This window comes from Aulonocara stuartgranti, assembly GCF_965226115.1.
Source record: "Aulonocara stuartgranti genome assembly, chromosome: 16".
NCBI classification, from domain to species: domain Eukaryota; kingdom Metazoa; phylum Chordata; class Actinopteri; order Cichliformes; family Cichlidae; genus Aulonocara; species Aulonocara stuartgranti.
Window position 1 is genome coordinate 6,589,906 of NC_138952.1, and position 12,958 is coordinate 6,602,863.

General features: G+C 39.2%; 1 protein-coding gene across 1 annotated transcript; it reads right to left on the minus strand.

Annotated features, from left to right (window-relative positions):
- Positions 1–3,852: 3,852 nt before the first annotated feature.
- Positions 3,853–12,554, minus strand: ormdl1 (ORMDL sphingolipid biosynthesis regulator 1). Its single transcript, XM_082507149.1, has 4 exons — positions 12,428–12,554; positions 10,637–10,816; positions 7,974–8,125; positions 3,853–7,078 (listed from the first exon to the last, which is right to left on the minus strand). Exons 2-4 carry the CDS (start codon positions 10,808–10,810, stop codon positions 6,943–6,945), a joined length of 462 nt encoding a protein of 153 aa, XP_082363275.1. The 5' UTR covers positions 10,811–10,816; positions 12,428–12,554; the 3' UTR covers positions 3,853–6,942.
- Positions 12,555–12,958: the final 404 nt, after the last annotated feature.

Genomic DNA, 12,958 nt, shown 5'->3' on the forward strand with positions numbered 1-12,958 from the left:
GTAACGCAGTAGCGCAGCATGCTTATGAGAAAGTAACAGTAATCTAATTACTTTTTTGCAACAGTAATACCTTACGTTACTCGTTACTTGAAAAAGTAATCAGATTACAGTAATGCTTAACGTGCTACTTCTTATCTCTGTTCCTGACGCAGTCCAGCTGATGTACCCGTTGCACCCTGCTGCACACTTATAATGACTGCAGCTACTTTACCTCATGAACAGTAAACAGAGAAAATCACAGAGTGCATACTTAGGAACATCTCCCCGCGGGACCGGATATGCTCTGAAATGGAGACCAGGTGATGCAGGCTGTCCATCTCAGTCGTCGAGGTTAATGGAACCTGTGGGGGCAACGATCTGATAATGTACCGGTAAAAGGAAATGAAAGCTCATTAGTGAAGTATGCAGGGCTGTTGGATGGAGCTCATCACTCAAGGGAATTCAGGTGAGTCATAAAGGGACAGAAAAAGAAACAAACTTCAAAACTTTGACTCCAGTCAAATGTGGAAACAACGGCAACAACCAAACTTCTGGTCATCTAAGCTACACATTTTGACGCTGATACTCAAACTGATCATTTATTAACATTTATTTGCAAGATAACTTTAGTATATTTAATAAAGCCATGCAAATCTTTACCATCTTTTTATGAATATTTATCAAGTTACAGGCCCTCAAAGTATGTGGGAGTTGGCTCTTTTTAATTCTCCTCAGTTTTCCAGCAATTTGCAGCCTTATTCTTACTTATAGGAGATGTCCAGATGACAGGAGGACACAGGACGAATCAAGCTAGAAGATGAGCCTTGCATGCAAATTCATCGAAGGAGATCTATCACAGCTGCCCATGCCACATGGTGCTATGACCCTCGAATGTTTACCCTGCATACACTTTTTGAAGTTTTCTCCAGTGAATTATCAGAAACCGGGTCAGACATCCAGGGTAGCAATGCTAGTTTCTGCTCTTTTACTTCATGCATATTAAACTGGTGCAGTTTACTGAAAGGTTTAATGGATTTAAACTTCCCACGCACACGTCCAAACCATCTTAGACTATCTTTACTACCTCTGCTCCTTGCACCGTCACATTTCCATTGGTCTCCCTGTCGTTCACACATGTATTCTGTCTAGCTTCTATTAGACTTTCATTCCTCTTCTCTCCACACCTCCACCTTTCCAGGCTCTCTTCAAATTGCTTTCCATTCTTAGTGCAGATCACAGTGGTTTCTGCAAACCTAACAGTCCACGGAGGCTCCTGGCTGAACTCACCTGTCAGACTGCCCATCACCACTGTAAACAAGAAAAGGCTCAGAACAGATCACTGATATAATCCCTTGAAACTAAGTCACTTGTGCTGCACACCTCACACTCCTCTGCCACTTCCTCATGCAGTACATCAGTTCCTCTCCTGGTACTTCTCCATCAACACTCTCAAAGCAAACATCACAGCTTTAGTGCTTTCTCAGCTGATGGTCACTCCTCTTTGCTGACCGTACAAATCAAATAAATAATAAAGAATTATTTTATTTCAGCATCAGAGACAGGGGTTTAGCACAGAACTCTGGCTCTTTAACATAAACAGCCTCAGTGGAGATCCCTTCTTTTCTTGATCTCCTACCCAGTAATTTAATACATCTACAATAACTCTGCAGAGTTTGATGTTAACTGCAAAAATAATTGAATTTGAATCTCAATTTCAAATTTGGATTCTCAAAGGTAAATGTACATGATTGGCTGAAACAGAAAATGTGTGCTTCTACAATAGAACACAAAGCAAAAGCAAACCAAGCAAACTCCTTGAATCACTACCTGATGATGTGTCTGCGTGGAAAAAGTCACAGGTGCCCCACGCACACCTTAAGTTTCCTGGAGGTAGAGTCTGGATGACTTAAAAAAAAATACAAAAACATTAAATTTGACACACAGAAGGTGAGGAGCTTCTCATTTGAAACAACTGAAAGCGAGCCGGTCCGGTGAGTCGGCGCATCCATCCAGTGCACAATGACACACTGAAATCACCAATGTAAATGCGGTGACTAAGGAAAGCTTCGGGAACGAGGTGAACACACTGGACAAAAGATATGTTATTCCTGCACTTATTTCACTCACCATAGTGGGAAGACCTATGCTGCATGCAAAACATCACAGAAGGAAATAAAAGAGATCTCAATAGTGTTCTGCCATGATATTCATTCATAGGGCTGATAGCAGTTTATGTATATTTTAGTCAAGTTCAGTATGCAGTCCACTCTGTTGCGTTACTTGTAAATTTATTTTAAAAGAAATATACCTCAATCATGTGCTATGAAAGATGTCTGAATCTTTGTGTTGATCATCATGTCAGTTTTATAGCAAAAAGTGCTTTTCAGTCAGGCGCATTTCATTCCTTATCTCCAAAAAAAGCCAGTTTCAATATACACGAAAAGCTGAAGGTGCGTTTTGCTATATTAACGGATTGTTGGGTAAAGTAAAAATCAGTGAATTGTAAATTATTGATGATTCGTCTCATAAGTCACGACACTGCTTTTACCTCCATAAACTGCCTTTATAAGAGGAAATTATCAGTATTGGTATTGGCAATACTCGTCCTGTAATTTCTTTTTTTCATATTGCATTGATACAAAAATTCGAAGTATTGCACAGCACTACCGTTAGTTTTGTTTTGTTTTTTTTACCCATTAGCTCAGAATAGTAAAAAATACTTCAGTAGGGGACTGAAGTATACATTAGTGAAAAGGATGATTCGGCGTTTTCTGCTTTGGTCTTATCTGATTGCAGAACCGGTTTCTCTACTATGCTAGAAACAATCCTCATGTGTTATGTAACATATTTATACATTGTCACCCATAAACCAGCTCCGGGTTAAAACACTGAACTGCTGTTACTGCTATTATTACATTTAATCTAAAGTTGCAAAACCAGTGAGTGCTCAGATGTGCTCGTCTCCATCTAGTGGTCAATTTTATTTACTGCAAATACATTCATTCATTCCAACTTCAGTTAGAGGAAAGTTCTGGAGAAAATCACAAGCAGTATTTCTTTGATATTTATTTGATTAGTTTTAATTTAGAATTTAGACTCAAATTACACCGATGATTTAGATTCAGAAAAAGACACGGTGGCTGCAGAATAACCCTGACACCTTCACTGTAGCTGAAATAGACAGGTACTTCTATTGCTTTTCTACTCTGAGCACTTTCTTACTACCAATTTTGTTCACTCAGTCCTACAAGTGTTTTTAACCCAACATTCACACAAGGATGGAGCAACTCCGGTATCTTGCCCAAGGATACTCTGGAGTAGCTGGGTATCAAACCAGTGACCTTCCAGTTAGTAGAGCTGCTTTATTTATGTAAGAGATTATGAAGATCTCATGAACTCATGTGAAGTTATAGAGAGGGTGTATCACTAATATAGGTCATCTCAGGCTGTTGAAATCTTCTGGTTGTGAGGGAAAAGTTGACCTAAAAAAGAAGGGGCTAAAATTTCTTGCTTCGGACAGGGGATAAACTGAGGATAAACCCAGGATGAGATAAATATGGATTATTTTGAACTGAATAATAAAATCTACGGATGAAGACATGCAGGTAGAAGTAAACAGAATAGCTCCTATTTAATATGCCTTTATGTAGATGAAACCTGATAGCTCTGTGACGATAGCACTCCTAAACAAAGGTATCCAATACAGCTGATTATTACTCTTCAGGCACTGAAGAGTAACATCTGTGAAATTCTGATAAGTCCTGAAAGAATTCCTCATTTCTCAGCTTATACTTTTGTGGCAAAGTACCTGAGAGCCTCATTGTAGTCGTCAACTTCAGAAACTCGACGAAGCAATTAAGACGTGAGACGGAGTAGACGGAGGGCAAACATTTTAATAAGATTAAGAACCAGAAATATCAAGTACTACAAGCTATGGCCAAACAAAGTAGGACTCGCTGCCTCAATTATAGCCAAAAAAACCAACAAAAAACAAATCAAATAATCCCTCAAAGTATGAAGAGAGTGGCTACATGAGTGTAAGTTCATCACAAAGACACTGGAGCTCCCTCAGTAAACACTTAATCTGACAACAATAATCTGTCTCATTTCTACATAAAGGACATAATATTCACTCACACATTCACTCACACGCACTCACAAAGAGTACAATGAGAAACGCCTGCTGTTCTGATTGGTTACAAATGATTCACAAAGGAAATCATGCACCTGAAGAGCTTGATTCTGTTCTTCCTCAGCACGAAAATGTCTGACACCCGTTACAAAACCAGACTGTACCGGTAAACAGCGAGCCATGGGCTCCTACCCTCACGAAGTAAGACATATTTGAAAAATACATTTGCAACATCTTTGTGACTAGAAACACAATTTGCATCACTGTGTGTGAGATGAGAGCAAAGAAAGGAAGAAAAGTAAACTCAGCCTAAAGCCTCACTGATGCCTGGGCCCGCCCAGGTCGACGCAGGCCGAAAATACATCATTAAATATTCACATAAGTTAGTAATGCGTATGGCATCCTGTCATGTACAGACATATCATCTTTAAACCAGAGGGATGCACCACAAAGCAAACTGAACACAGCCAGGCCTCCTTTCAGAGATAACAGGTGTCATGAAGGTGAGATGTGTTTATCCCGACTCTGTGTTGAAGAAAAAAGGAGCAGATCACACTGAGCAGTGAAGACTTTACGATAATTACTACAGCCAAACATCAGGCCAGAAAGAAAGTTTCTTACAAAGATGGGACTCAATACAAAAGTTCTGAATCTCTGCCCATGAAAAAAAAAAAAAAAAAAAAAGAAACCATTCCCTTTGACATTGCCTCCTCATGCACGCTGATTTTTGATCGCTCCATGGAAGTCTCGACTCCTCACACCGTTTCTGTATCATGTCCTGAATCACTCCCAGTTCGCCTGAATCGCAGCTTTTTCCACTTTCATTTCAGTTTGCGTCTGTGCAAGTATGTGCTGTTGCCATCTTAGCTTTATGACACCACGAGGATGGGCTGGATCTGACCAACTCCTGTAGCACTGGCTTGTCATTCACATAACTATAGCCTTTGACCCTGATGGGGAGCTTAATTTAAAAAACAAAAAACAAAAACAAAAACAAAAAAACCCCAAAACTGCATGTTTTAAACATTTAAAAGTAGAAAGTGTAGTAAGTGGATGAATTAGGGGGAGGGGAAGGTAATTATTCCAAATATTTCCACAAAATCTGGCTTCTTTATGCAGCCAGATTACTCGACCATTAAAAGACTGCAGATATAAGGCACTAATGCACTGGCTTCATGTTTCAGACATGGAAGCAATGGTCATTTCTTCTGTACAGCTTCGGCTAATTTGCTTTCTGCCACACACGCTTTAGGATGTCTGACTTCAGGAGGTAAAAAGTGCTATACAAAACCTAATGCATGTGCAAAAAAGATGAAGCCTCCACAGGGTAAGAAATGTTACATATAGATTTCACTGCTTTAAATGCATGTTGTTTGTCTTGTGTAGTTGAGCAAAAAGCTAGACTATGCAGGTAAACAATGTAAGGCAACTAGTCAGAACTGCTTGCAACTGAACCAAAACTTGTAGGGGTTTTCCCCCGCACCTTCATTCCCATTGTGGCACTTCCTGAACAAAACATATTGTGACTCACAAATGCTTGGATGAAGAGCCAATATTCAGCGAATTTACATTTCTTCATTTCTGAGTAAAGCGAGCAATGCAACTGCTCTGACCAACCACATTTCAAGACGTTAAATTACCTCTCTAAATCTGAGGAAATTTGAGACTAATAAAAACTAGGGATGCCTTTTCAGATTCAGACAACCTTCAAAATCAGTCTGCAGGAACCCTGTTCTAGTTGCCCCCTTCACTCATTGTCAACTTTTCCAAACAACTTTGCGTGATCTTTTCCTTCCTTTCTACCACCGCCATGAGAGTTCTACCTTAAAACCCGTCTTTCATTTCAGCAGGTTTGTGAAGTCATTATTCCACAGTATTTCTTGCAGTGGATCGGATATTTTATATGGGAATAAAAATAACGATGGGCAGAATCTCTGAATCATTGGTGAACCACTGGTCAACTGCAGGTACTGCCTTCCAATTCGGGTTACGTCGTTGTTTCTAAGTTTGTGCCAGTAGGATTTATTTATGGGGTGGAAATGCATGGAACAAGTTCTAGGATTTCGCGATCTAAAACTAGCCATAGTGGTGTCCAAGGAAACAATTTTGAAGGAGAGATCAGCAAACATTAAAGATATTAAGAATTTTGATTAACATGGGCAGAGCTGTGGAGCTTTGCGATCACACACTGCTCAGTGTTTTCTCTTTGCTGCAGTTTATTCCTAACACAACTCAGGAAGTGCATTCAGGCCTGACCCTGTCCCATAACAAAGGATGAAAATCACTTGAGTTTTTGGCCATTTCAAAGTGGAAGTAAGTTTACTGACTGAATATTAGACAAATCAGTGTTCTACTCTGCTTTACATCAGCAGGAAATTATGAACAAACATAAAAGCACGTTTTCTGCATTGCCAGCCTAATGCATTTAAATCCCTGTTGCTGTAACAGTTTGTTCAACTAAAACTGCACAGCTTCTTTGGGGGCATTACAAACACACGGCTCAACAGGTTTTGCATATATAACCTCAGCTGAAAATCTGTACTGCTCATTAACAGATAATGTTACACAAAAACTTTGAATGTAGCCTCCGCCCAGAGCTGAGTCATCTGGTTTAAAAAAAAACAACAAAAAACAAAACAAAAAACAGAGCTACCTTCATGACGCTGAAAACTCTTTAGGCTCAACGTACCTCGTTTCGTAGTGCACCCCTCTGGTGTTACTATACGACAACAGCGGCCGTTACACAAACTGTATGACTTGGTACACACATCGGCGGTACAGACTACACAGGAATTAGCTTCAGTTGCTGAGAGGCGCAGCATTTACAATTATTAATACTTGTTGATGCCAAGAATTCTGACTCCATGCAGCTGTGGCAGTTTGGGGATCAGGACACTCAGAAGCGAGGCAGTGTTGATGACAAAGTGTGTTGTGTTGTATTTTGTATAGAAACTTGCCAGGAAGTATCTGTAAAGGTGGGGAAAAAAAGACAGTGTGTTAGAAATACATTGCAGCATTTTGGTTTCAATCAAATAAAAATAGATAAATAAATACAACGCCTCCTAAAGTAAGTCACTTTCCACAGACACAAAAAGTAAAACATTTTTTCCAGTCTGCCACTGGGCTCTATGAATAGTTTCCCGTCTTTCACACTATCATAACAACTATACAGTACAGAACTATGTCACCAGCATAAAAACGGACATCATAGTTGGTCAATGTGAATGAGACTGGACCCAATACTGAACCCTGTGGAACTCCCCTAATCACGTAAAATGGTTCAGGTAATAAAGTCCTGAAACCATTTATAGGATAAAAATAAAAGACACACATATCCTCTGCTCAGGCCCAGAAATGCTTAGATGTTTTTATTTTCAGGGACAGTCTCTTTGACTCACATGTGGAAGCTGAGATGTGCAGCCAGGCTTCACCTCAGCCAACTGAAGTCACTGAGCTGTACCTCTCCACAGAGTTTGTGCCTTCCAGAGAATTGTGTGTTAATTATCTGTTAATTAATACCGTTTTCTGTGCAGTTACTAGGATGTGGAGTCTACCACCAATGGCTAATGGTTTACTATTGTACAACCATAGAAACTAAGAGGTTTTTTGTGGCACGCTGTAAACATCTTATTTCTGCTGTAGAGCATTTTAACATGGGAGTCTGTGTCACTGTTGGAGCCAGGCTCAAACGGGCATTCATGGATTCAAAATCTTTGGTAGTTCCATGTCACTAGTATCATTTTCCTAGAAGTTTCCACTTGGCATTCTCTCACACATGGTAATGTCCACAGAACTATCAGGGTTGGAGGTACATGTCTAAAGACAACAGGTTCAGAAAGAATCATTGGTATATAATACGTACAGAATAATTGGGGAGATGGTGAAGAACTTTCTAGATGAGGTGAACTGAACGCCATAGTCGAGCTGCTCCCAGTGAGTAAGAAGTCTGGCTTTTCCTTGGTCAGGGGTCTCAAAAGGGGTGCCTTTGACTGCATGCATGAAGACATACATTCCCTGTGGAGTGGAAACTGCGGTCAATAGTGTACTGACAGACTGGCCAAAAAGAAATGTGATGTCCTCTTATTGTCAACTACGAGGGCAATCTCAAAAGTAGGTCTCCTATTGTTTTAGAAATACAACCCATTTATTTTCCATAATATTTACATCATTTTAAAGCTTGAAGACTTATTTATTTTTCCTACATAATCACCATTTCGGTCGATGCAGTTTTACAATGCCCATGTCGATCTCCTGGCAAACTTTTGTTGGAACTTCATCACCCACCCACCGTACAGTCTGGACTTCAGACCCAGTGACTACCACCTGTTCCCAAAGTTGAAAGAACATTTGTCCAGTAGGCAATTCTGCAGCGGCCGTGAGCAGGTAATGACATGGGCATTGTAAAACTGCCACAGTGTCTACAACAATGCATCGACCAAAATGGTGATTATGTAGAAAAATAAGTCTTCAAGCTTTAAAATGATGCGAATATTATGGAAAATAAATGGTTGTTTGTATTTCCCAAAAAATAAATACCTTACTTTTGGGATTCCCCTCGTAAGTTAGCCATCTTGGGAGGTTCTAATTACATGTCTGTGTCCAAAACACTGGAGCTTTAGATGGAAAAAGCTGCAATACAGAGGGAAATGTAATGAAACTGAAGCGCTGACATACGGCCAAGAAATAATCACCACACTGATGGTGTATTGTGGTGGAAAACAATAGGCTATAGTTGACCTCAGCCGCTACTGTTAATAGCCTTCCTTATTGGCTGTGATACACAATCCTTGAGCTCAAACTGTTCAATGACGTCACCCACATCAACTCTCTTCATTTGAGGCCAGCCATGCAGCAATGAAAGGTCACTCTTGTCAGACTTTGAGGCATGGGGAAATTATCATAATAGGTCAGTCATCAGGCTGTCACAAGGAAAACCGCCTTAAGACAAAACAGGGTTCCTGAATCAAACTGATAAGCGTTAGAAATCAGAATTAACACAAAACTTTCTTGAAATAATATAGGGGATAGCTCAGTAGGTAGAGTGGTGGCCCATGATCGGAAGGTCGGGGGTTTGACTCCACTGAACGGCTACCCTGAGGTACCCCTGAGCAAGGTACCGTCCCTACACACTGCTCCCCGGGCGCTGCACTGGTGGCTGCCCACTGCTTCACTGGGTGAATGGGTTAAATGCAGAGGAACTATTTCCCTATGGGGACTAACACGCACACTTTACACTTTTACATAGAATTTAATGCTTTTCTTGCCAAACACAGAAAATTATTTTTTAATTATTTATTTATTTTAACTATGGACTGTTGGTTAGAACAAAACAAGGATTTTGAAGACCTCACTTTGATCTGTTAAATTTAAAAATGTTAACTTTGTTGTTTATTAACCCTCTAATAAAAGAAAATGTATTCAAATTAAATTTTGGAGGCAAATACTTTTTCAGTCTTTTGACCAATGTGGCTTTTTCAGGACCAATACAGATCCTTAGTAAACTTGGAGACAAATAAACAAAATCAGCATCTGACCTCACCATCCCACTTATGTAAAAATAATCAAAAAGACAACGTGATATATTTTGACACCACTAGAATCTTAAAAAACATAGCAAGATAAATAGACATACTGTATAGTAAAATATCAGTACATCGTCCTGCTCAGAGAAGGCCTTCAGTAGATGACCACAGCTGCATTATTTGACCATTTTTCTGTGACATGTGGCCATTACTAACCAGATTATAGAAATCTGATATTATCAAAGATGTAGGGCTCTGTTCCATCTTAAAAGAAAAAAAAAACAAAACAAAGAAAACGCATCACTGTCAGTATTTTTCCTGAGTACTTGTTAAAAATAAACAAATGCAAATAAATTTTAGAGACTTTAATATCCAGTGAAGTGGACTTTTCAGGGAAACTGCGAGAGATGGTTTTCATTAATATTTATAAGATATAAGAGAAACTTTAGCAGTGGATGAATTCTACTTTGAGCACATGCTGATTTTCCTGTTGCTTTGGGGACGTTGCTAATGGAAATAAAAGTTAATCCACGAGATCCTCATGTCTTTGGACACAGCAAGTGCAAGATTTGGAATCAGAGCTGCTGCTGAAACAGGTTAACGAAAGCGTGTCACATGTGAGTGAGTGTTGGCAAACCTGAAATAAACTACTGCTCAACCCACCAGGTCAGTCTGGGCTGTAACTCAGAGCATTTCCTGCAAGACATTTGGAGCGTGAACAGACTGAAAATCATGACCAAACCACTGCAGTTTAGCTGGCTTGTCCAGCGCCTGTGTGAAATACAGCAGCTGGAAGTCAGAGATGTCATATTTCAGTTTATGCAATGCAATTCAAAGCATTGAATTGCATTCTTTCGCCCCCCCCCTCAATCATATTTTTTGTTGCTCCTTTTGGCACCATCTAAACAGCCTTTCTCTATGTAGAAAAACCCCTGAACAGCCTGGTTTGTTTCTGAAGCTCAGATAGCAGCACTGACACAGCATGAGAGAAAACTGAACTTACTAAGTTGTGAATGACATTTGTTAGAGTCCACACCACGGGCACGCTGAAGAAGGGTATGCTCAGGAGCACGATGTGAAGCACACCAACACCAAGTGCGTAGGTCAGCCAAATCCCTCGACTGTTCATCACTCGGGTGTTTGGGTTCACCTCGCTGTGAGCCACACCCACATTCATCCTGGTCTGTGGACAGAAAGACATTCACAAAATCACTTCTGTTATACACATTATAAAAAAAAGCTATTCCACCTGTTTTGTGTTAAAAAACCTGGAGGTTGAATGTTTAAACTGAATTCAAAGAGCTGAGCATTGAGGTGGAGAGAAACTGATTGCAGGGATTTAGGGGTGGAGTTGTATTTATCGATAACACCACCATAATCCAGCATCACTAATCCACCTCTTATTGAGTATGTTCACCCCATGTCTAAATGGGTACCTCTGATGCGTTTTGCTAAAAAATAAATAAATAAATAAATAAATAAATGAATAAATCCAACTTTTTAAAATGAGAGTTTCCTCACACTTAACTCCTCCGTGAAACTCACTGTAATCTATTGTGTTTAGTCTCATTTACATTTACTAATTTTAAGTTCTTAGACAACAGTGAAGGTTTGTTGCAGTTCAGTGGCAGAAACTTTTAATCTGACTGCATTTTAACATGGACAAAAAGAAAAAACAAAAACTCCACAAAAACAATCAAATTCAATAGGATGGTCAACTATGATCAACACTCAGCCCCTTTAATAGATACACCAGTCAAAACACTCATTAAGACGAATATCGGTAAATTAGCCAGAAATGCATTTAGACATATTTAAAAAATGTCCACAAAACCATTTCTAGTGTTTACAGAAGACGTTCCAAAAATGAAAAAAAAAAGACTCCAGAGAAAATATCTGGTTGATATGGTTGAAATATCTGCTTCGAGCTGACAACAGCAACTTAAAAACAACACTAACTCAAATAATTATCACAGTTATCCACAAGAGCATCTCTGATTACAAAAAATGTCCAATCTTTAAAAAGGTAATACCGAATGTATCTAATAAAGTGGCTGATAATTAGATAAATCACAGTAACAGCATGTACCGGGTTTAGCTCTGAAAAAACAAGCTGACTGTAACTGTATGAATTTTATCTCTATATGGTGCAGCTGTTATTTTGAAAATCAAATTACACTATCAAAGTATGTCTGTAGTACTTGGTATAACAATAACGGGGGTGGAGGGCCTTATGTAACTGGTTAAACTTTGGCCTCTGACACACTTTCTAAATAGATAAAGGACAGATCAGAGCTCAAGTTGTTATTAAAACAGCTAGCATAGTCCAGTAAGTGCATCGTTATTTTAACGGACAAATGACATATATACAGCACTGAGTGCGGCGGTTAATGACTCAAATTTTAATATTAGTCTCAAATAGTGTTCACTGTGGTCATTAACTGCTGCTCTTGTCAGCAGACATGCAAATGATATTACAGAAAGACCCAGGAAAAAAAAAGTCACTATCTGCTTAACTTTTGTGTAACAGCACACCACACTAGCCTTAAAATCACCCAGGAGGCACCAAGTCAACTTATGTTCACTGCACTTGTTATGAAACTGGTGTAAACCTGGTATTTAGCAGCAACCCAACCCTCACAAATAGTTGTATAAACAAGGAACGCCTCCCTTGATTGTTTTTTCCCAGGATATAGCCGGACCCCCGAACAACCACTCTTCCTAAACCAAGTTGAATTCAATTAAATACAAAAAGGAAAAGAAACCTCCGACAATCCCAGAGTGCGAGACTTACAGCTAGTAGCAAGCAGTGAAGGTATTTGCACGAACAAACTGCTGCAAGAGAAACGCTTTTTCCTCCTGTTGTGCTCAGCTCCCAGACAGTGCAGACGGCACGACGTAGACGGACACCACCGGAAGTAGACGCGGATTTAGGGAGTTTTTACCCGGGGTATTTTTAACTCCACGGTTTGACTTGTAAGGCCGTTTCCCCGCCCCCTAACGGCTCACACCAATCAATACGCCAATGAATAAATACTATGGGAATACATGTTATTTATTTAATGTTTAAATACATTTATTTAAATGTATTTAAATTCATAAATTATTTAAATATTAATTTAATATTTAAATATTAATTTTTATTTTTAATTTTTATTTTTCATAACAAGTGCAGTGAACATAAGTTAACTTGGTGCTTCCTGGGTGATTTTAAGGCTAGTGTGGCGTGCTGTTACACAAAATTTAATTATTTTTAATATTTAAATGTTAATTTAATATGAAAAGTTTAAAAAGCGGTTTAAGGATATGGTTTTTACAGGGTACA

Bases quoted from the DNA above. Each gene is read 5' to 3' on its own strand.
- ormdl1 (XM_082507149.1), bottom strand. From the start codon at position 10,810: ATGAATGTGGGTGTGGCTCACAGCGAGGTGAACCCAAACACCCGAGTG. The intron at 8,126-10,636 runs GTAAGTTCAGTT...TCCACTCCACAG, and splicing joins CAAATGTCATTCACAACTTA to GGAATGTATGTCTTCATGCA. The intron at 7,079-7,973 runs GTACGTATTATA...CCACCTTTACAG, and splicing joins ACCATCTCCCCAATTATTCT to ATACTTCCTGGCAAGTTTCT.